This window comes from Python bivittatus, unplaced genomic scaffold (genome assembly GCF_059951505.1).
Source record: "Python bivittatus isolate LINGU-HERP-01145 unplaced genomic scaffold, Pbiv_v1 ctg000070_np1212, whole genome shotgun sequence".
NCBI lineage: Eukaryota > Metazoa > Chordata > Lepidosauria > Squamata > Pythonidae > Python > Python bivittatus.
Genome location: NW_028277034.1, coordinates 22,832,316 through 22,857,951, shown reverse-complemented (window position 1 = coordinate 22,857,951; position 25,636 = coordinate 22,832,316). Strand labels below are relative to the sequence as shown.

The 25,636-nt window shown below is 38.5% G+C and overlaps 1 protein-coding gene across 5 annotated transcripts in view; it reads right to left on the bottom strand.

The window, feature by feature from the left end:
• The window catches only part of SLC10A7 (solute carrier family 10 member 7), a 151,680-nt gene extending 130,644 nt beyond the window's left edge, over positions 1-21,036 (bottom strand). The window contains exons 1-4 of one of the 5 annotated variants that reach the window (XM_088132787.1): positions 20,704-21,036; positions 15,267-15,349; positions 12,731-12,867; positions 11,529-11,604 (exon numbers count right to left, since the gene is read on the bottom strand). In XM_088132787.1, coding sequence (XP_087988913.1) covers positions 11,529-11,604; positions 12,731-12,867; positions 15,267-15,349; positions 20,704-20,803 — 396 coding nt within the window. In that variant the 5' untranslated portion in view covers positions 20,804-21,036. The remainder of the gene's footprint in view (positions 1-11,528; positions 11,605-12,730; positions 12,868-15,266; positions 15,350-20,703) is intronic. The other 4 variants (XM_088132789.1, XM_088132788.1, XM_088132786.1 and 1 more) reach the window with 4 other exon arrangements.
• Positions 21,037-25,636: the final 4,600 nt, after the last annotated feature.

The following is a 25,636-nucleotide window of genomic DNA, read 5'->3' as shown; positions in this document are numbered from 1 at the left end:
TTTAATTAACACAATCAGGTAAAAGTATCCAGGGGCATGCTGCTTACTAAAGAAATTTCAAAATTGGGACAAACTTAGCAAAAATCACAACCCTTCTGGCAGGGCGAATGAAGAAACACAGCAGTGGAAGCTTTTTAAAAAAGAAACTGCAAATGAACAATATAGTTCTAGGGAGGGTTGCTTAGAAATCAATTTCACTGTATCAGATCTGAATTAAGTGCTCTTTTTAGTACTGGAGAAAAACCTAGCAGTTGCCTTTAGTACTGGCTGGAGTTTCTAAACCACTTTTAAAGATTACCCCACAGAGATAGCACTGAAAACTCTGATCTACAAGTATCCAGGGCATGAATAACTTGACATCAGATCTGTGTCTTTTCCACAAATGATCGCAACAGGAAAATCAGCAAGTGCTGTTGTTTACTTTTGTATCTACAGAAAATGACAGATCAAGAATTTTTTCAACATATACAGTGTTTACCCAGAATAGATAACCCCGCTCAAATTGTTGGCCCCTCTGACCAGCAGTATCAAAGATTTTTCTTGATAAAGTTTATTTCCCTTATGAGATGATACAACAACATCCCTCTTTCTCAATTCAATAGCTTCATCTCTGTGTGCTGCACAACATGGCGAAGGGTGGTTATCTTTGTACAGAAGGTGTTTTTTTTCCCCAATTCTCCAAGCCACCACAAAAGGGACTATAAGACTTCCACTTCCCTTTCCATCTCCTGTCCTTTTGTTTCCCTCTAGAGCAGGGGTTCCTAAACTTTCTGCCATCACACCTCCCTTTACTGTAATCTTAGTGTACACACCTCCTCTAAAAAGCCAAACACCACAATGAACACAAATGAACAAAGAAAACAATACAATAAAACTCTGAGAAAGGTAGATTTACCTTCGGATCCAAATACATACATTAATTCAGAAGATTTTAAAGATTAATATACAACTGAAGCCAGAGATGTTTCTTCTGGGACTGATGGACAAAGAGTTGGAAAAAACTCATGGAACTTTGTTTTTATATATGATAACAGCAGCGAGACTTTTGTATGCACAATGGTGGAAAGATTTTATATAACCCACAGTGGAAGAGCAGATGGTGAAAATGATGGAGCTTGCTGAGATGGCTAAATTGACAGCTTTGATTAGAGAAAAGACACTGATTAAGTTTAATACTGAATGGAAACCTCTTTTGAACATTTTGTGTGAAACAGAAAAAAGTGAAATTATGATATATGGGTTTGATGATTAGAAAAATAAGTGATAGAAAAAATGAAAGTTATGCTGTAACCTTAGAGTAAAAGTTTAATTTAAATTTATGCCTATAACTGTTGTAAAAGAAAATTGGAAGTCATCTCTATTTTTTTTTTCCTGCACTTTTAGCTTTGCTCTTTCTTTATTCTTTCTTCTTCCCTTATCTCAAATATTAGCTTCTGTTAGCTTTTATCTTTCTTGCTTAAAAATTTAATAAAATTATTATAAAAAACAGAGAAAGGTGGATTTACCCCAAGGGAGGTACACCTCACAGTTTGAGAAACCCTGCTCTAAAGGATGAAAAAAAAAATCTACAGTGGTACTACTGTCACTGCTAAATAAGTTGAGAAAATCCTAACTCATCTCCACTAATTTCTGTCCCCTTTTCAATTCTTCCATGTGGCTGTGGGATGTGAAAACTTCTAAGGGGGCAGTAGCCTCTCCAGGAGGTTGTTTCAGTCTCAGGAGTGAAGAAGGTCAATTAGCTCCCAATAAGTAGTTAATTTCATTTCATACAAATCCATGGTTGTTTAGGGCTAAATCTAACCCTCCTGGGTTAAGTGGGTAATTAATGCAGGTTAGAGAATTTGCACACCATACCTATCCCAGCTAACTGTGCTATTAACAACAAGGTCATCAATTTATTATTTTAACTTCTAAAATAATAAAATCACAGAGAGCTACAATTTAAACATCACTGATTTTTATCCTCAATGCAAAGTAATAAAAAAGGAGTAAATATACATTTACAGTATGTTTACATTCCATTGCAGGGAGCTGGTAGAAAGATTTAAGTCAGTGATTTACAGAATAAAAAAGACTAATTCAGAATCTAAATTCTTCTAGACAGCTTTTACAGAAGAGAAATAGGTGGTGTTGGGCATCTGAAGAATCCCTCCAGGCTACACCCTTGCTTTACAGAGGTCTATACAGCCACCTGAGACTCAGAAACCTATACACAGTTGGAAGAAAAAGCAAGGACAGCTCTTTGAACTTATTAGAGATTAACAAAATGCTAATTTTTTGATGAAACAAGATTCTACTTGGGTTACATATAATTTTCAGTCATAGATACATATTTTAAAAAACAGTGATGGAATTGCCTTCCCACTTAGTCTTTAAAAATAATAATTCAATCTAGTAGGATCTTTATAAGATAATGCAGCCAGCAGATAATCAGATATTCTATAATACAAGAATAAAAGCATTCTTAACTTTTCTCTCTAAATATACTTTATTTGCATGGTAAAGAAAAAAATCAGTTTCCAAAAATGGGGGTTTCTCACAGAAGTTTATATTGTAAAAATTTCTAGCATGCCAATATTCACAACTCTCAAGAAACATTCTGGAGCTAGCTCACAAAATGACAGAAATAAATGCATAGCACATTTCTCCAAATTGTGGCAAGTAGGGAAAGGAGTTGAGACTAACTTGGGTGTGCCTAAAGCGTACATGAACCATATACCATACACAGAAAATATTTTTGGAATGCAGAAGGATTATAGAAAACAGGAGAAAAGGTGCAAACATCACCTGCCATGTAAAGTTGATTTTATACAGTTTGAAGCTACTATAAGAATCTGTTGGAATAATTAGCTGTCAAAAGTATAGATATTCGAAAGTAATGATCTATAATTTTTTTGGAATCAATGTGTGTCTGGCAGGATGCATATTGTCCAAAAATGTTGAGTATCTGAGATTTGTGAGAGCAATATTCTTATTAAATTGCTGCTGTTGCTGTTTATTACTGTTAATAGAGTAATGAAGCTAGTCTGTTTACTAATAATAAAAATAACAAATATCATCAACACTAGGCTCCTCTTATGCTACACTACTGAGATTTGAGGCCAATTCAGACATTTTAGAAAATATAAGGAGCCATATTCTGTTTATTTGGTTTTGCATGACCACAAACTTCTGTGAACTAAGATTTGTTTAGACAAGGATCTGAAATCACTGATCCTAGTTTATTTTACTCAACCATAGTTCCTCAAGTTCAGACATAATGTGGACAATGATTTATGAAAGCAGAACTGAATGTTTTAAATTCTTTTCTCACAACCCTGAAAGAGGATAAAATGGGAGGGTTGAAAACCTGAGACTGGATCATGCACACTCACTGATGCAGTAGAAAACTATAGTTGCCAATTACATCTGAACCAGCCAAGTATGCGCATCGTAGTTTTAGAAGTTAGGTTTAATTTAAAGACCTTCTGTGGGAAACAAACCTAGAATAGGGTATTTTATAAAGAAATAAAACTTTGTTTTCATATATAAGTTTTGCTGTCAAATGACAAATGCTACTAATGTGATGAGGTAGCCAGGATTTTGGACTGGTATTGGGAAGACCCATGTTCTAGTCCACCCTTAGCCACAGAAGCTCACTGAGACTGAGCCAATCATTCTCTCTAAGCCCAACGTATCTCACTGGATTATTTTTTGTAGGGGAAATTGGGAGGACAGCTTTATGTAGGCTACATTAAGCTCCTGAAAGACAGGTGAGATATAACTCAAACAAATAAACGGCTCATCTTTGTTCCATTGTCCCACCCACAATACAATTTTTTATATAGAAAAGGTTGGTTAAAAGTGAGATGCTATGGAACTCAGCTTCCCAGGCTGATGATTATGATGAAAGCAGCAGCCACAGATTCCCCATTCCTGCTGAAGTGTATACAGATATGAAATACATATCTGACTATTTTTGTTAGTTCCATAAATAGGCAGAGAGAGCTGGATATTCTAAATAGTGCATACCAGGAAGAAGAAAGCAAGAATTACTCCCCTACAAACCTAGGAAATTAAACAGCAGAGAAATACTTAATAGGCTGGGAAGAGGGTCCAAAAAATAAACCTTGACCTCAGTGATGAATAACATTTGTCTAGGTCAAAGTCAGCCTTGGAAAATATTAAAGGCTCAGATGCTAAATTAACTGTGAGGGGTCTTATTGGTGAATGAGCATATCACAAATCATCTTGACTTCTCTTCTTACTAATTAGATACAAATAAAACCAAGCAATGATGAAATCTCAAAATTATCAACAGTCAGTTTATAAACAAAGGTCTCAGACATTGGTTGTAAAAACAGAAGTTTAACATCAAGCATGCTTTCAGTAATGATCAGTCCATTCTCTTTTCCTTTAGTGCTGCTAAGTAAGAGTGAGAGAGCAAGAAAGGAAATGGTAAGGCTGTCAAGTTGGAAACAGATAAATCAATTATGTCCTTTAAATTACTCCAGAGGACTGTCCTCCTGGGGTTTAAAAATGTCTGCTTACTCAAAATTGTCCCTTAAAATTGCTCAACATGTATCAGAGGCAATAAATTGCAAATGCAATTTCATCATGAACACAACCACTCATGCCCACCCCCATGCACTTACATACAGATCAAAGCACATTAACATTACTTTATATAAAAGAAAGGGAAGTTGCAGTCGTTAAAATGCAAACAACTGGCCTACAAATGAGACCCTTGATAACAAAGACTGAATATAATGGAGGCAAAAGGACAGGTTTCAGACTTGGACAGTACATATGTTCACTTAAAGACTGTGAATGCACTTGATTTGTTCATCACCCTGATATTTACATCTCATTCTAGAAAAAATAAATGTAATCAGATTTAGGCTTTTTTCCCCCCTCTCCAGAAGCCTGATTATCTACTTAACATTTTCATCAGAAATACTGTTTGGAAAAAAGAGCAGATAAGCTATATGAGCAGTCACTGCTCTGAGTCTTTTTCCAACTAAATTCATTCTGTGTGTGTGTGTGTGTATGTATTAATTAATTAATTAATTAATTACGGAGTAGTCTAACTAAAATTATATGGTTTGACTATCATGGACTAATATACAGCAGAAAGGATGAAAGCTTGCTATCATTAACATATTTTTATTCACAAATACACTCGATTTTCAATCTTAACAAAAGGGTTAATTAGGGATACAATTTTTCACAGACTGTCAGTAATGGGCATGACACACACTATGTGCCCATCAGTAATTCTCAGGTACCTTTGATCTCAGCCCCAAATGATTGCACTTGCCTACCATACCCTGACCCCTGGGACGCTCTTAGAACCAGACATCTGGCTACTTTGTTGTTGTAGACTAATCTTATCCCACAAGAGCTCACGAAATGACACCAGGCAAGGAGGCTCCTGGCAAGGGAAAAAACAGTACAGTATTAGCAGACCCTGCAAGTGAGTTGGCATTATCACAACTGACTTCACATTTTTACAGGCTGGTATCATATGGTCAGCTTATGCTCTGTAGCAGTTTTGCTTTAGCAATATAAAGGAAGGGGATAGTTTTTCTACCTGTAAAAAGTATAGAATATGCTCAGCCATATAGAAGAAAAAAATGTGGAAAAAAGGAGTAACGCTTTTTAAAAGAACAAAATTTTACATACAGGTAGTCCCCAGGTTAAGAATGCCCAGTTTAGAGACAACCCATAGTTAAAAATGGAGCCTACTGTAGCAAAATTGAAGTTAAATACACAATGGTTCAAGTTAATTACACAATACAATAATACTGTTCCGGCTTACCTATAAATTTGACTTAAGGACAGACCTTGGGAACAGAACTTGTTCTTAAACTGGGGACTACCTGGATTATTCTTGCTTTTGTGATATAATATTGATTCATTTTTCTTCTGTTAATCTGTGCCTTTTCTTCTTGCTGCTATAAGTGAAGTATTCCAAATTCGGGGAGGGCAAATACCATAATAGCTACGCTGCTTCACTTATTATTACAATTTTGACACAGGAATAAGGAGTCTTTTTTCTTGCTGTTATTGGCCTTATACTCTTTTTTATATTGATAAAAGAATAGTCAAGGACCGTGCTGCCTAAAGAACTCCCCTTATCCATATAACCCATAGAGGCAGTGTTAATAGACTCGTCATCACAATCATAATCAAAATTGGCATGAGAGGGAGTGCCTTTTCGTGATGGCCTCATATTTCATGAAGTCTTTCCCAAAAATGAACATTTGAATCTCTGATTACTTTCCTTATCTGGATTTAAATACCTCCTTTTCACAATGGACTTTTATTGAAATCATTCCAAACCAAACATCATTTCAATATGGCGCAGAATTTTAAAAGCTTTTAAATCTTACTTCAGGATAGAGAAAAGACTGGAATTTTTAAAATAGCAATGCTTTTAAAAAAAACTTATTTGGTTGGTATTGCTTTTAAATATTTAACACATTTCTGTGATACCAACTATAAACCATTAAAAAATCTTGGTCCTGTGCACTGCTTCTCTGAGGGCCAATCTGCATGTGTGAGAAAGTTACTTCTCTCTCCTCATACTTCCTCTTATGGAGGGCATTATATAAACCAAACTCTAAGCAACTGGTAGGTATTTCTATGACTGTAGTTTCTGCCTGTCCCAGAATATCACATTGCCTTCATGTAAAACCTACACAGGTCAGGAAGCCAGAGTTTGGATAGAACATGGTGAAAGAGACTGGTACCGGGTTGGCAAATTCTCTCCCGACCTATACGCAGAATATATATTGAGGGAAGCTGGATTGGAAGAAAATGAATGTGATTTCAAGATTGGAGGAAGAAACATTAGTAACCTGCAGTACTCTGACAGTTGAAAATGCAAATAATCTGCAAGCTCTAATAAAGTCAAGGAGCACCACAAAAAATGGGACTAACATAAAATATAAAGAAGACCAAAGTAATGATAACAAGTCCAGCAATCAGCCTTAGAATTGATAATGAGGATGCTGAAGTAGTGGATAGCTTCTGCCTTTTGGGATCGACCATCAACAATAAAGAAACCAGCGGTCAAAAATATGCTGCAGACCAGCACTTGGTAGGGTAGCAATGAAAGCCTTGGAATATATTCAGATGTTTACATATTACTTATTTAGGCTTAGGTGCATCACATAGAGAAAGCATCCAACACTGTTTAACTTAGGACTTAATGTATCATGCAGGACACACACTATATCCATCAGCTAAAGTACCACATAGCCAAGTAGGTTTTCTTTCTATTCCTAAAAAAAAAAAAAAAAAGACTAAATATGGCAGATGTTTGGATGACATGCTAACCCCTAAACTAATCTGTGCTGCTCAAGAAAGGAACCATTTATATATAAGCTCTAACCAGCATGATATACAAAGTAACCTGTTAAAAAACTATAGCAGTTACAATCCAGTTATGCCTACAATGAAATTTCTACTTAAAATTTCTAGTTGAAAAATCCTTAGATTTACCCCAATACGTGTGATCTAAACCAAAAAATGCAAACACTAAGCATGCTTTGATTTATGTTATTATGTTTATTGCACTTATATTTATAAGGAAAAGAAATAATTGCTTCAATGGTACAAATGCCAGTACTAACAAAAAATATTATGAAGTAGTTAACTGTTTCTCTGCTATCAGGAATCCATTAAGACTGTGTGGTGCTTGTTTTTGTTTTTAATAATTTAAAGGTAATATAATTGACAATGACAAGTAGAATGACAGCTGCCCTGCAGTCTGCAAACAGTCAAAGTACTACTTAAAGTTCCCAGCAGAGGCCAGTCAAAATCAGATCCTTCTTTTCTCCAAGTCTGCCCATCAAAATAGAAAAGGACTTCCTTGCCTTGTAAGATACAGCTATGTAAAAATATGGACAATGGAGTGTCTCAACTGAATAGAGCAGCTGACTTTTACCAACCAAATGCTGATAAATCTGCCTTGAGTTGAAAGAAACTGTTACTATGATCATCCAATTCCTTGCCGATGCTTTCCTGAACTTAGAGAATTCTGAACTTTTACCTTACTGTAATCAAATTTCAAGACTGACCGTGTATTAGGAGAACAATAACAGCCAGGGCCATTAGCACTTACATAGAAATCAGTTACTTCTCATTTCCACTGGTGTGCAAAGAGACTGGGCTCTGAAGTCCCTAATACCTCAAGTAGCACAGGTGTTCTCTGCTTGGAGCAGCTGGCATCTGATAATTAAAAAGGAAGCTCAAAGTAACATTTCTCCATTTTTTTGAAGAAATTTAAACAAGTTCCTCTGCAAGTTTCTTCTATAGTTGTATTTGATGTACTGTTCTACTTTTTTCTCCTTTCCCAATTAACAGCTTGAATTTCCAAGATGGTGAGATGATTAGGTTATAAGAAACATAACATCTTTTTAAAAAAAGTTCAATTAAAAGTGACAAGGAAATTACACATTAAGCTTGATTTAGGAAAAATTTTGGTGGACATCTACTTTCTTTAAAAGTAAACTTAGCAGAAAATTAATGCAAAAATAAAATTAATACAATTCAAAATGATATTCAAGCATTAAAGCATAGGTTAACAGTTCATTAATAATCCACAACTGGCTGGACTCACATATCATGCAAAGTCACAAATCATGGCTTACCTATGAAAATGGCTAGGTTCATATAACATATTAAGCCCAAACCAAACATACCATATTGTGGCTTAGCATAATGTATGAATCCAGCCATACAGTTACTGGAGAAAGCAGCACTACAGTAGCTACCTTCAGATGTTCATTTGAATGTGGTAAATATTTTTTCTCCCTAAAACAAATAAAGAAAGGAAGACTCAATGGGTTGAGAGAAAAGGAAAAACCAAGAAAATCATGTTGGATGTAGTCAATGAGATTCTCTCAAGTGAAAGAGAAAGAGAGGAGATGTTCAAAATAGAAAAACATTGTATGAAGCAGTGCACAGACATGATAGAAACACAGATAGCTAGCAAGGATAGAAAGCTGCAACATGAACTGTGTTATATAAACTAGATTTTGCTATATGTTGTTTCCCTTTCTTAGTTCATGCCTTTAATTTCTTTGCTTTATTATTTTTTACTCCCTTTCTACAATCTGCATAATGCTGTTTACCCTGAAAAAGAACAACATAATAGGTATGTATGCATTTTCAGATATAACACTAAAAGGCTTTAACCATGGTTTGTTCAACAATCTAGGAACAGTCCTACAGATGACAAGGAACCTGAAGACTATCTCTCCAATGGTTTGCTCTTTTAGTTTCTTTCACCAGTTCCTAGCTGGTACTCAGAATATCTTTAAGGACTAGAACCATCTCAACATGGTCCTTGAACATTTACCATTAGCCTGGCTGCACAAATGGAGAAAGCATAGTCAAGAATGAAATCCTTCCCTTCTCCTCTTCACAGGTATGCCCCAGCAGGCTCCAGTCCCAAGCTAATTAACACTTTTCTACCACTACAGAGGAAAGTATTGTTTTATATTCACTGCTCATTATAATTTACGTGGAATTTTCCCATCTTTAAGAACTATGTACTAGGCAGCAAACAGGTTTGCAAGACAGAAATACATGCAGACTTAACTACTGAAGTTTAACTGAGACTTGCCTTGGTGTATGTCATGCAGCAGGGTGTTCACAAAATATACTCAACTACAACATTAGAGGATTCTGAGGACATCAAGTGAGGAAGGTTTCTACAGAGGTTTGAATACTAGATCTGAATTCCAATATTTTACAGCTCCATGCACACAAGTTGCACTCAGGTTAGTCACATTTTCATCTCACAAATCTCTTGTGATACAGAAAATAAGTTGGAAAATTATGGGATTATAAATAAAAATATTCCAGTAAATTTTAACTGATAATGTTTCAAAATAAACTGTTCCTCTAAAAGAATATTATCACATAGAAATCAAAGCAGTTTAAGGCTAAATATAACCAATACCATCCTACTTTATGAAACTGATTTTGTTTAAGAGCAGACTATTACAAAGTCTCTGATCTTTGTGAACTCTTATTTTTCATCAAGAATGCAAAGGAGGAAAAAGATCAACATATCTCTTGTTCTATTCTTACACAATTTCAGAGTCCACCATGTCCTCTATGAACTTGATATTTTACCAGTCACAAGAATTCTGTTAAAGCTATAATTTTAAATTTAAATGATGAGAGGTTTCATTTGTTTTCCAAGCATAGATAAAATGTTTTTCAAATATACTCCAGCTGCTGTGATCTTGGTCTATGACTTAAGAGTTCACATGCAATAATTTACCTTATCCCATGGGACCTGCCAAGATTTCTTTTCTGAAAAGGTTTTAGATTTGGTGGCTTGGCATAAAAGCTTAGTATCCTTATACTAAGCAACATCATTTGAACTCTGAATAACAATTAAAATAAGAGGAATTTAATATAAACATAAAGGTATAATACCAAATCTATAAATATGAATCAACAACAGGGATGTCCTATAGTTGGCCTAATAAAAAGTACTATCTGATTAAAGAGCTTTCTTTTTATTTTTCCAAAGTATTAAGAAATGTAAATATATAAGCTTCTGTGGATTCAGTCCACTTCATCTGATACATGAACTAAATTACCAAGTGGAAAGGGATGGCAGGAAGAGGTAGAAGTGCTTCGGAAATTATAAGCAGAGAAACAAAATTGTTTTGGACGCTAATCATGAATAACGATAAGACTCTTATTTCCAGATAGGGTTTCACTGTTTTTCTTTTTATAACCACTCAAGAATTCATTCAACTACTGAAACTTAATAGCTATATTGGTGCAGTTAGGAAGATCATCATCTCATTGCAAAATAAGGAAGGAGAACCCTTCCCCCTACTTTCAGGCACATATATCCAACGCTAAGGTACCTTTATAATGCCTTAAAGCCTTGGAAATATGATTGTTAAATAAGCCCAGGGCACTTGTGCTAGTTTTCTTTATGAAAAAAATGTTTCATTCACTCTAATTTTTAAAAGGTGGGATACCCTCAAGCCATACTGGTTCTGCGCCTACAGTGCAACAACACAGAGTAATAACCACAAAGGGCTGAAGATCAAGTTTAAATTAATTTAATTAATTTAAAATTTAATTAAAATTTAATGTTAAGCCAGCTAGCTGAATTTTGCTGAAAACTATTTTTGTATGTTTAAATGAGCTTTTTCCTCAAAGTCTGGAAAATCTGTGCTTTTTTTTTTTGCTTTTTTTAAGGAGATGCAGTTTGAATCCCTACAATGCAAACATATTGTTTTATCTGATGGCAACACCTTCTTTCTTCCTCTGAAACACTATCTCAGTTTGTGGATGTTTTTACATGTAAATGAAACTAAAAGTGTGTGTTTTTCTAAAATGTCCCATCTCCAAATGTTTACTATGGTTAAGATCACTATCAAGCTTAGGTAGCATTATTTCATGGGCTGCCAACCAATTCTGCTTAATGAAAAAATAACTTTTGTACAAAAGTACAATATTTTAAAAAGAGCAAGCAATGAGAAAACACAATGTAAAAATCTTACCTCATTTCCCCCAACAGCTTTAGTTAAAATCACTGCCGAAGACACAGGAGGAGGCATACAGCCTACTGTCTGCAAACTAGGGGAGAGAATACATGAATACAAATTTGTCTTTTCAATTAATCTCCAAATGCTCCATATAAGAGAAAGGGCATAACTGTGAACTCCTTGCTAAATGACTGACTAAAATACAAAACACAAAAAGGCTTCTGAATCTTCTGCTTATAAATAGTTAGCTGATCAAATGTCTCTGAATGACTTTCTTATTATCTGCAATTGTACACACTAAACCAGAAAATATTCCAATGTTAGGGTACCCAAAGCTTTCTGTCTTCACTACAGTTGTCCAGATAATGGGGTCCAAAAGTCAACATGGCAGGTATAACCATGCAATCAAAGCCCCACCCCTTTTTAACATGCATTGCATGTGTCTCATGAACATAAAAGAGGAGTGGGGCTTCTTGACTTTTTTCACCACCTCTGTAGATGCCTCTGCACAGGAAAAAGAAGGTATGTACATCCAAAAACATTTATATACTACATTCCCAGTTAAAAGTGAATGAGGAAGCCTGATTTGTACCAGAATTGAAGTTTCTTCTTAAACTCAAACCATTCAAAGTAGAAAAAACCAAAAGAAGAAGAAACCCTCCCTGTTACAAAGTATTGTTTTTCATGTGGACAGAGAAATTATATGAAAGCTGGTGGAGGATTATTGAGGCTCAAGCTACAATTCCTTGAACACTTTCATTGTTCAAACTTTATTCACAATGACTTTGTTGTCCTCAGCTGCACAATGGCCTGCAAAACTACTACATTCAGTAACATATCATAATTCCTTTGTCACCACAATATATTCCTAGATAAACATATGACCTTCTCATTCCCATTTTCAGAGACATGTATAATATAAAAAAGAATTCTATTCTATTCTATTCTACCATCTCTTTCTGTATTGTTACTTCCATATTCTTTGAAAATGGTCAGCAAATTCAATGTAGGTTAAAAAGAGATATGAATTATAAGTCCCTACATATAAAATTTGCTGCCAAGCCTAAGTATGTGTGAGATCAAAATTCTAACAGCAAGTGTCAAAACATTAATCGGCACAGAAAAATCAGTTCACAATTTTTTTTAAAAAATGCTAGCATTACTGAAAGTGCGTTACTGGAAGAGCAGCGGTAAATAGTTCACTGCTTAAAACATACCCTTTTAAAAGCCATTCATTTATAGATGTAATAGACAGAAGCTGAAGAAATAACCATATAGCTGTTGGAAAGAATACAAGTGTGAAGATCTGTACAAAAAGATGCAATTTCACATGCATCAAAGCATTTGTCAGCTCCTGTGAAACAAAAAGAGAAGAAAAAGTTTTAATAGCTGAAGTCAATTCTTAAGTATTGCTTAAGTTGGTATTGTTAAATATGTTAAATGCTGTTTCAAAAAATCAGTTTCCTAGACTCAGTAAATAACATTTTGAATTCATTTATATTGATATATACAAAAACATGACATGACATGGTCTAAAATAAACTAACAATAAGGGACAGATTGAATATTTGTATTTATTTCTGAATTTATTTATATTTTATAGCTGCATACAGTCAGAAAGTATTCAGACCCCCTTCACTTTTTTCAGTTTTGTTATGTTGTAGCCTGATACTGCAATCGTTCAAATTCATTTTTTTTCTTATTAATCTACACTCAGTACCCCATAATGATAAAGTGAAAACAGAATTTTAGAAATGTCTGTAAATTTATTAAAAAGGAAAAACTGAACTATCACATTGGCATAAGTATTCAGACCCTTTGCAACAACACTTGAAATTTAGCTCAGGTGCCTCCCATTTCTCTTGATCATTGCTGAGCTGTTTCTACACCTTGACTGGAGTCCACTTGTGGTAAATTAAATTGACTGGACATGGTTTGGAAAGGCACACACCTCTCTATAGAAGGCCTCACAGCTGACAATGCATACTGTATCAGAGCAAAAGCCATGAGGTCAAAGGAACTGCCTGCAGAGCTCAGAGACAGGATTATTGCAAGGCACAGATCTGGGGAAGGCTACAAAAAAAATTCTGCTGCACTGAAGGTTCCCAAGAACACAGTAGCCTCCATAATTCTCAAATGGAAGAAATTTGGCACAACCAGGACTCTTCCGAGAGCTGGTCACCTGGTCAAGCTGAGCAATTGGGGGAGAAGAGCCATAGTAAGAGAGGTGACCAAGAACCCGATGGTCACTCTGACTGAGCTCCAGAGATCCTGTAGAGATGGAACAAAGTTCCAGAAGGATAACCATCACTGCAGCCCTCCACTGATCTGGGCTTTCTGGCAGAGTGGCTAGACGGAAACCTCTCCTCAGTGCAAAATACATGAATGCCCGCTTGGAGTTTGCAAAAAAGCACCTGAAGGACTCTCAGACTGTGAGGAACAAGATTCTCTGCTCTGATGAAACCAAGGTTGAACTGTTTGGCCTTAATTCTAAATGTTATGTCTGGAGGAAACCAGGCACCGCTCATCACCTGCCCAGTACCATCCCAACAGTGAAGCATAGTGGTGGCAGCATCATGCTGTGGGGGTGTTTTTCAGCAGCAGGGACTGGTCAGGGTTGAGGGAAAGCTGAATGGAGCAAAGGAGAGAGATATCCTCAATGAAAACCTGTTCCACAGCGCTCAGGACCTCAGACTGGGCCGAAGGTTCACCTTCCAACAGGACAACGATCCTAAGCACACAGCCAAGACAACACAGGAATGGCTTAGGGACAACTCTGTGAATGTCCTAGAGTGGCCCAGCCAGAGCCCTGACTTGAATCCTATTGAACATCTCTGGAGAGACCTGAAAATGGCTGTCTACCGACGGTCCCCATCTAACCTGATTGATCTTGAGAGGATTTGCAAAGAAGAATGGCAGAAAATCCCCCAATCCAGGTGTGCAAAGCTTGTCACGTCATACCGAAAAAGACTCGAGGTTGTAATTGCTGCCAAAGGTGCTTCAACAAAGTACTGAGTAAAGGGTCTGAATACTTATGCCAATGTGATATTTCAGTTTCTTCTTTTTAATAAATTTACAGACATTTCTAAAATTCTATTTTCACTTTGTTATTATGGGGTACTGAGTGTAGATTAATGAGAAAAAAAATGAATTTGAACGATTGTAGTATCAGGCTGCAACATAACAAAATTGAAAAAAGTGAAGGGGATCTGATACTTTCCGAATACACTGTATATTGGAAAGATTTCACTCAAACTTAGCATACACAGAAAAACAAAAAAAGGAAAAAAGATGAATGTATATTTGGAGTGAGTGGCCCTACTGAAAAGCCTTTAAAATAACATTTTCTCATATGATACAGTGCTCCTATCCTCCCTAAATAAAGGCATACCCCAAATAACTTTAATGTATGCATGGAAGTTGAGGGTTATCAAGAAGCAACCTACAGCTTTATAAACTACTTTTTTGCTCTTTTATAACACAGTCACCTCAAGACATGAAATCTATGCCTCAGATTATATTGATATAAATAAAAAATGGGGTTAAACAAAAGACATACCAGCTGGGGAATTCTGGAACTGAAGTTAAATATATGAGGAAGACAGACACACACCCAACAGTAGCTGTTCAATGATAATGTCCCCATTTTAAAATGCAGCCTTACCATCAGACTCTTAAAATTACTCAGAAATATTATTTATTCTAAGTAACAAATAAATAAATAAATAAAGACAAATATTCAATTTGCAGTACCTCTGTTTTCAGGGACAGCCCACTATTAAAGAATATAGCAGAGACAGCTACATATGTGATGGTGATTTCTGGTTTCAATGGTCCTGAAAGAGAAAACAGATTTGAACCAAGAGTAAACAAAAGCAACTAACTTCTATACATCTTCCCTTTAACATTTATTGATGGCTATTAAGACCTACTCCCACTGTGCATTCTACAGAGAAACTGAGACTACATTTTCAAGAATTCCCAGCCAGGATGCACTAGCCAAACTGGATGAGAATTCTAGGAGTTGCAATCCTACTATATTAGGAGGTCACAAGTTTAGAGAAGACTGTAATAAGAAGTAAAGAATCTACTTCCTCCCTCCATAGCCAACACCAGAAAAGCCAAAGTGCACAAACAGTACAGTTTAACCAGTACAGAGGCTGTATCAAAATTTTAGGAATCTTATATAGACTGGACAGAGAAACACCAAGTAACAAGATATAGCAGGTTACAAAAACACATATCATGACTAACAATAATCTCATGACTAAAACCAAAAGGTGTGTATACTGTAATGTCAGTAATGCCAGCCATAAGGCCTAGATCTCTTATTGTTTCTTGTTGGTTACCATAATTTGCGTTTTGTGCTATCTTAAACTATATTTGCATTAGGAAGGATAGAGACTCAAGATCTGGACATGTACTTCAAAGCAAGTTCTTACTAATTTTAACCACTGCAGGTAATCCTGAAAGTCCTAATTCAGAGTGAATAATGTCAATTTACATATAATGAAGAGAATGGTGTTTCTACAAAAATGATGGTGGTAAAATACCCAAGTTTCTTTGTACTCTGCAGTTTAGGAAGAAAAGTTAGGTAATTCACACACCATTACTCACTAGAGGTGATATTTAGAAGGGAGTAGAATGTGGGGACAAAACATGGGTGTCTTCTGATTGATTTTAAGTTTCATCTCACATAGGAACCTGCAAAATGCCATACAGTACTGATTATTTATTTATCATATTTAGATAGCCGCCTATCTCACACAAAGTGACTCTGGACAGTGTACAACAATTAAAAATAATAAATACATAAAAACAATTACAAATAAAAAACTATAAAAGCACACAAAACAGCAGGGGATAAAATTAATAAGGAAGCCATCACAAAATCTCCCCAGTCCCCTTGGAGCCCCAGGCCTGATCACACAGCCAGGTCTTGAGGGACTCGTAGAATGTTAAGAGGGATGGAGCTAATCTCATTTCTAGGGGGAGAAGATTCCACAAGGCGGGTGCCACAGCAGAGAAGGCCCGCCTCCTGGGACCCGCCAAATGTAATTCTCCGGCAGATGGGACCCACAGCATGCCTTCTCTGCCAAACCTGATGGGATGGGCAGATGTGATCGGGGAGAGGTGATCCCTCAGGTAACCCGCCCCCATGCCATGAAGGACTTTAAAGATCAAAATCAGCACCTTGAATTGGACCCGGAAGCAAACTGGCAACCAGTGTAGCTCACGGAGCAGAGGTGTAACATGTACCATCCTAGGGGTACACAGAACTGCCTGTGCTGCTGCATTTTGCACCAGCTGAAGCTTCCAGATACTCTTCAAGGGCAGCCCCATGTAGAGCGCATTACAGAAATCCAAACGGGAGGTGACTAGGGCATGAGTGACAATGAGTAGGTCCCTCTGATCTAGGAATGGGTGCAACTGGCACACAACACGAAGCTGGGTAAAGGCCCTCCTAGCCATGACTGCCACTTGCTCTTCGAGTAGGAATCGTGAGTCCAGGAGGACCCCCAGATTGCGCACAGGGTCTGTCTGGGGCAGTGCAACCCTATTCAGTACCAAAGATGGCACAGCCCTAGCATCAGAAGGCCCCAAAACCCAAAGCCACTCAGTCTTGCCAGGGTTAAGTTGAAGCCTGTTGTTCCCCATCCAGACCCTCACAGCCTCCAGGCACCAGGATAAGACATTCACAGCATTGCTTAATTCACCAGGGGCAGAGATGCATAATTGGGTATCGTCAGCATACTGATGATACCCCACCCCATGGCAACGGATGAGCTCACCCTCATCCCTATTATCTCTGATGACACAAAAACTGCGTAATAGGCATTCATAACATTCATACATCAACATTACTGGTAGTACTTCAAAGTTCTGATAACTGGGGGAGAAAACCCCCATTTTCTTGGCAGCCAAAACACCTACCAAAAAGGCTCCCATTACTTTTCAAAGTAATGCAGGCAGAACTATTCCCTCAGGCAGTTCTAAGTACAAGGCCAGAAAATATTGTATTAAAAGTGAAAATTTAGGGGCAAGTCACTGTTTTGGCATCTTGATACCACAATAATCATGTTTGTCATGTTTGGGAATGCCAGTTAGTGCTCTCGGTTGAATCTCTTGGAAAAATGGGAAAAATAACTCAATAATCTTTCATAATGAATGCTTTGGCTGGCTCACTGTCTAATATAGTAAATGAAGTCTTAATGATGCCACCTTTTAAAATATACTGTGCAATTAACATACAAATGTTAATAGCATAAAAAACTATTATTATAGCACATGTTACATAAGCATTCTATGCACAAATATCACATTTTACTTCTACCTGAGCTATAGAGAGAAAACTATGATCTGAACACATTGTTTTTCTACTATTGTGCTGACTACTGCAATAACCTGTGCCCCTTTCTCTTGTGCTAAGAGTGCGACATCTATTCACTATAAATCTGTCCCTCAATCTCCCACCCTAGCCAGCTGTGTTTCTAGACCCAACTCACAATTTGATGAACTCTAGAACAGGAGCTGTTAAGGAAAGAATTCACACAATTATGGATTATTCAACTTTCAAACAATTTAAAACAGGCAGTGTCAATTGCAACTGAAAGCTACTTTGGGTTTTCCTTAGCCACTGCATTTGGAAATAAATGTGAAAATCTGCAATACTTTTAACTTTTATTATAAAAAAAAATGTTCTTAGGTTAGGGTTTGCTGTGTAAGATCACTGCTTGTATTTGAAGAGTGCAAATATATAGCTACATAAAAGCCAGCACTACTAAACTCAAACATGTATAGTACATCAGCCCCATTATCACAGTTGCCCAGGATATTTGGTTACAAAGGTATCAGAGGGCCATATTTTGAAAGATATTTCCTGGAAAGGAAGAAAAGCATGTTTAAGAGGTATTATTAAGGCTGCCCACCTGCTGAGGCAAGGATGCAGACTGCATTTGAAAATATCTGTAACTACAAAAACTCAGGACAGCATGAACTTTTCTGAAGAGCATTTATTTTAAAATTAAATACCAGGTTTGTAAAAGAAATTGGCGTATTGGTATATACTGACTTCCCACAAAATACCCACTTGTAGGAACATGAAAGAAAGTGAATCTGTCTGTTGTGAAAAATAGAAAATTCTACATTCACTCTGTTAAGTTTTGTCTCACAAGAAATGCAATGGAATCTATAGGCATGAAAAATAATTACTTAAAGTGACCTTGGGGGATTTACTTTGAACCTAAGCAACTTCTATGAATAATATTTCAAGTTTCTCAATTATTTACCAATATAATAGAAGTGATCCCCAAAGCACTTAAGGCAAAAGCACTGATTTCTCATGAGGTTTTGGGAAGAATGCTATACAGTACAGAAACTCATAGAAAAGAAGCTGATAGATGGCAATTCATCTCTTACTATGGTCAACGTAGGGTTTTAGAAATACCAAAACATGCACTTTTGAGACAATTTGTTTTTCACTGTCAGAATACATATGATCTCTCTACCAACCAAAAGGTTACAAGTAATTGTAAAGAATGCAGATAGCAAGCACTATCTTCAGTGAGCCTTCTCTCACAAAACAGGAAATGTACTTCTAAGCACACATCACGTGCACAGACTTTTGTTTCATATGGTGATTTCAGTACTGCATAGAATATACAGTGTCCATGTAACATTATATGTAATATAATAACTTAGGGACTGTGTTACCCAAAATGAGGCTACCTGTCCTGTTAGATCATGAAAGGTTCCACTGCATGTGAAGTGAGGGGTTATGGAAGCCTTATCAGTTGTAGGCCTAACCTGAGGGAACACTTTGTCCCTGAGCTTTTTCTGTTGTTGCCCTAACCTTCCCTGGAGATAGGTTTGGTTCCTTCCATTCTGGATCCTGGAAGTTTCTGAAAGCCTTCCTTTGGAAGCAGGCCTTTGATGAGATAGAAGTCTAGTGTATTATTGTATTATTTATATACATATGTTTGAGACTGCTGTTTGAGATTCTTGTGGCTCATCTAAAATGAAAAGATTGGAGTGGTATAGAAACTGTGTTAATAAAAATAGAATAGTATATATGTGCATTATGTGTCGGTATAATTCAGCTTCTTCCTATAGAAAGTGAAGCCATTATGTAGGCACAGTTTTGTTTTCTTCAAAAGGACCAAAATCTGTTCTCTCCTATAATTTGAAGAAAAAGAAACACCTCTATAAGTTTGCCCAAACACCAGGTAAATATGACATATGATTCATGTACTTCAGGCAGTTCCTCCAGAACAGTAGTAATTATCTCCAATTAAACAAAACTATTTTTTCCAGGTGAACAGGATACGTTATCCCAATGTAAGAAGTCATATTAACATGTCAGAGTTAACACATTATTTGTTTAAATGTTCTGTTAAATCAGCTCAGGATCAGTGAAAAATTATCTCAAAGCTTGTTACTAGTTCTATATCCATTATTACTGGGAGAATTAACAAGTAAAATAGAGTTCAAGAAAATGGTTAAGCATAATGCCTGTTGATAAGCACAATCATTTTCTAATTTAGGAACAGTTTTTAAAACTTGACAATCATTTACGAACCATTATCAAATAAGAATTTGTGTTGCTTGAAAAACTTTGAAGTTTCCACACTTGTTGCATGTCATTAAGTACTGTAACTGGGGCGATACTGCTTGCACTAAAGGGGTGTGTGAACTCCTCTAGGCGTACATGGGCAGCAGCTGAAACACACACACACAGAGACCCGAGTTCTGCCTTGCTGCAACTGCCGCTGGATTCTCCCAGGCGGAAGTTGAATCTCTCCTTGCTTGTTCGCTCACTCGGCGTGCAACGTGTCACTGCAACTCTGCTCAGGAGTTTTGAGTCCTGGGAAGCTCCGACCCTCCACTGGAGGAGCGATAAGAAGGCAGAGCTCGTACTATTTGCAGGGGGTGATTTAAAGCAATCCGAGGGAAGAGGCAGATGCTGTAGCAGCCGGTCCCCAATGGCGCTGCCACGTTACGAGGGCAAACTCTTGCCCTGCTCACGCAGGGACACCCGCCGCCCGACTCAGCCCCGACTTTGGGGGCGGAGGGGGGGGCACGGCGGCCAGGCTTCGGCTCAGACCGGGGGCAAGCCTCCCCGTTTGTCTCTTTGTTTGCAAACAAGCGAGCCCCGCGTGTGAAGCAGGCGGCAGCTTCCCGGCAGACTTACCCCCCTTCACCCCAAAGGCCGGCTCCAGCTTGGCGACGGTGATGACCAGGACGATCCCCAGGATGAACCAGTCCTTCCTCAGCCTGTCCAGGACGCCCATGGCAGCGGCGGGGCTCGCCGAGAGACTTCGGGGGCGGCGAGCCGCGAGAAAGCAGGGCGGGAGGAGAGTTGGCCGAGACTTCCCTCTGGCCCCTCCTGCGGACCGGCTCCGCAACGTGCCAGCGGCCGCAGTTAAGCGCCGCTCCCGCCGCCGCTGGTAGTAAGTATCCAGTGACAGGAACAGGGTCTCCGAAAGCCGCCATCGCTACCACGCAACCGCTAATAGACTCGCGCGCACTTGTCCTCGCTCTGGAGGGTAAGAAGGCGGCGCGAGGGCAGCACGCCCGCCAGCAGGGCCCCGGAGGCAGCCGCGACCAGGAGCTCCTGCGCCCCTCGGAGAGCCCCCGCGAGGCGCGGAGCGGCCCAAGCAGCAACCACGCGCTCTCGGAAGGAGCGCGCCGCAGGAGCCGGGTGCTAAGAAGAGCGCGTCTTAACCAAGGCAAAGGCTGGATTGAGCCCATCCCGCGTACCTCCCCGAGTACGACGGAGGCCCGTGAGGAGGCAGGAATCCTGCGCCGCTGCCCTTCCCCAGCGACTGGCAATCGGAGAGCAGGCGAGCCGGGAAGCCCCTCGCCGGCGACGGGAGAGTAGGAATTGGAAGGGTCCGGCGGAGATGAAAGGGCTGCGCGCTTCTTTGAGGCTTTACGCCCGTCGGTGACGCGCGGCGTTTGACGTGAGAGCAGGCCGGAGGGCGGGGTCGTGCTTTCAGTTCCTGCGTGAGACACGTGTCGGGGGCTGGCGCTTCGGGAGGGCGAGGAGGGGACTAGGGGTCGTGTGGCTGAAGATTAAAAAGCGGTCGATTCCCTTCCTGTGTAGCGTTGGGGATCGCGGCTTGTCTGGATTTGTTTTGATATTTGTTGGCCGCGCGGCATTAACCGGGGCCGAGAGATTGCTTTGTTTTCTTGCCTTCCTTCCCGGGTGAAGCGAGCTTATGTGCATTCACCCAGCTGAGATTTAGGGCTTCTTCTGAGGGGTTATGCAGGGCGAGAGAGAAAGGGAGCTGCGTTTTCAGGAACAGGTAGGTTGGGGAAAGCCTCCGGCCCTGGCCCTGGCCCTGGCCCTGAAGACTCAGCGGGTTGGCCTAACTCCGCCGCTCCTGCAGCCGCAGTTCTGGGCTTGATCCCCGGGGGTGGACTGCGCGGTTCTGGCTCAAAACAAAATCCCGAACTAGACCTTATCATCATTTATGTATGCCTGCATGCCTGCATGTAATTAATTTGCTGCCTCAATCCCCATGGCAGTTTACAGAGAATAAGAAAAAATACGTTTTAAAGCACCAATAACAAAAATATTACAAGTGATAACAAATAATGGTTGTTACTGATTAAATTGGCCATAATGGGTCATAACACTGTAGCGTGGCCGAAATTCCTAACTGTTCAGTGGAGAAAGGGCAGGATAGAGATGCTGTGGAAACCTCCTGCAAGGCACCCTCTGGTCTGATCTGGGAGAGCTTTGATGTGCTCATAGGCATTAGGAAGAGGTTTTTCCTTGCAACCTTAGCTCTTACCCCTGCCCTGTGCTGTCCAAATTATAGGGATGACAGCTGTTACAGTTCCCAGTCAGTAGCATTGCTGTCATCAGATTAGAGCTACTACAAGTTGCTTTTATTTTCAGTGAAATTTCTCGCATACCTTCTCAGAAATAACTCTCAAGGCCTTAATCTAAGGTTAGTGGAAGGATTGCAGAGATGTTTTGTATGCAACTTTTCTTTCATTTATATTTAGACCTAGGAAAAAAGCCCAAGATAAAAATAAAGGTATTTCCCCAACAAGGAAATAACCTTGCAATTAAAACATAGCTAAAAGATAACATATTCAAAAGCAGCATTAATAAATGAAATTTTTTTGCACATCTGTCCAGAAGTGAGTTCCACAAAATGCCACCATAAAATAAGTGATGGAAGGATTGCAGAGATGTTTTGTATGCAACTTTTCTTTCATTTATATTTAGACCTAGGAAAAAAGCCCAAGATAAAAATAAAGGTATTTCCCCAACAAGGAAATAACCTTGCAATTAAAACATAGCTAAAAGATAACATATTCAAAAGCAGCATTAATAAATGAAATTTTTTTGCACATCTGTCCAGAAGTGAGTTCCACAAAATGCCACCATAAAATAAGTGATGTACAGGATTGTACCTTAAAGGCAGCATGAATGAGAAATTATCAGGACTATTGAAAGACTAAGCAGCACCTCTGATGTATTTATCTTGGAAAAGGATCTGATTCTTATTGCTGATGCCATACATTATAGCATTGGCTGATCTGTTCCTGTATTCCTATTTATTTTCTCCATTCTACAATTCAGGATATGTTCCAGTTATTTCCCTGAATGGCATCCAGAGCCCCATCTGTGCTCTGCACATGACTGTGACGCTTTTCACATAGCACATTGAACCACAAATTAGGCAGCCATGTTTCTATCAAAGGTGGTGGGATAACCTATGAAGTTATTTTATGCTTCTATGTGTCATGCAAACCAAGAAATTGGATAACTTTAGTAGATCACAGAAAAGTGTGTTATGTAGAGACATTCTGCATGCTTGTGATCATCACCTTTGAGTCTTGCCTTTCCCAAGCTGATGTGTTAGGGTTGCACCTTCTCAGTAAGGACTCAGCTATCACCTGCTGGTGATGCTGGCTGGGAATTCTGAGCATTGCACTCTTAACTAACCCCCCCCCCAGTAATTTAAATATATAAAGGGGGAGAGTGAGGAAAATTCTGTCCCTTTGAATTGTTTTCATTAGTCCCAAGAGCCCATCACATCTTGGAAGATAATTTCTTCAGCTGCTGCTCTGCCCTCTTAGGCTCCTTATATAATCTAACTCTTGCATCAAACTCTTGATTTTGAGCAGGAAGCCTATGCAACTATAGCCAACCTCTCGAATCTAATGTTCAGCAGTAGTGCATAGTAACAAAGTACAAAAATGAGAAAGTAATAAAGGAGGAGGGTGAATAAGTTAGTTTCCACTTTCATTCTTACTGGATGGGGAAGGCAGATGTTTGAATATAACTCCTTCTTTTAAAGTTATAATGTTAAAACCAACCTTTTACAGCTACAAGATAATTTCCAAGGCCTTGTTGCTTGCATACTTGTAACCTTTTCATGATAATAAGCAGATTCAGAATTTTGAAAGCATGTGGACAGCCATCACTTGGTATGGCTGCTAGGGGCTTTTGCATTCACAAACTGGCTGCCATGAAGGACATCAGAGACAAAGCACAAGTTCACTAGAAGATTACCCTTTTTGTGTCCACACACACAAACTCAAAGTCTCAGTATTATCCCTTCTTAAGTTGTCTTTTTCTTGGCAGGAGGCACATTTTCAAACAAAGACCTGAGCTGCAGTGGCACATCATAGTTATTTCCTAGGAAAAATATGTGTGAATACACACACACATGTACAAATGCATGTGAGAAAGTGAGGCAAGGAGCCTGCAATTGCAAGGATAGTGTCCACAGACATAAAGATACTCCTGAGGATCACAAAGTTTGCTGGTTCAGGATTGTTCATTTAGCCTCCAAAGACTATCCATCCTCTCAGGACAAAAGAGAAACAAATCCATCTTGCTTAGAAATGAAAGGGTGGCTGGCAAGCCCCTTGGCACTTTTTGTTGTTGTTCAATACTCTTTTAATAATAATGACATTTCTGTACAGTCAATTTGGAAAAGAGTATTAGCATTAATGGCTAATTCAGTCATTTGATCAAATATGATGTTCCATTGTAGAGAGCCGAGTGCCATGATTCTGTAACATCTGCCATTCCTTTGGGAAAGGGCACACCTATTATAAAATAAAGACAACTTAATCTCTTGTGATTTATCCTATTTCATTATGTATGAGCTCCTGCTGAACGAGATTTCTCCCAGTCTTAGGAAAATATATATGATCTTCTTCTGTACTTCACCTGGAAGTCAGTGGGCTTATTTCAATATTAAATAAATCTCTGCTAATAAACCAATCATAAAATACCACCTCCTTGACTATATATGCAATGCCACTTCTGTCTCTCCCTCTTCCTTCAAACCCATCTTTCTCTGTGTGGCTTAACTCCTTATTCCCATTCCCAACCATAATTATCAGGTGGTATTTATATTTTCCAGCATTCAGTATGGCCATTCCCACCTCTTTAGCCTTCCTACACACTCTGATGTTTTACAGTCCCACTCTGTTTTAAATGGTCAATTTCTTGGGAGAAGAAACCTTTCTTTCTTTACATATGGAGCTCCATAAGGCATAATATCCACTGATAGCAATGTATAAAATAATAATACAGTTCTGATCTTGGCACTATAGTTGGACATTCTGTGTAAAAGATATACATAACATGGAATTATTTTCTGTTACCAAGGTATTATTACACATTAATTATTATTACACATTAAGGTATTATTACACATTATTACACATCTCCCCTCCTGACAACCTTGAACTTCCATTCCAGAATCTTCCCCCCTCATGCCATCCATTACACATTATGAGCCTGATCTCTGTGCTCTTCCACTGCACTTAGTCACACCTTGCACTGCTTAGACATGTTTCATATATGTATCTCTGTGTATGCACACATGCAAGCTTCACTTTGATTTGTGGCTTAATACAACAAACACAGCCAATTGGAACATAGCTGGTAAACCTTGGTTAGATAAGCTGTGATTGAGCATGAACTCTGCCACTAATTTGCCATGTTATAAATATACAGCAGAAGGCACATTTGGCTCCATCTCCCTATAAGACAGGAGTAATCAACTTGTGATCCTAGAAGAGTATTTGGCTCTAATGTCAAAAGTCCTCTGAATGAGGTCAGAGCACTGAAAAGTGTCATCTCA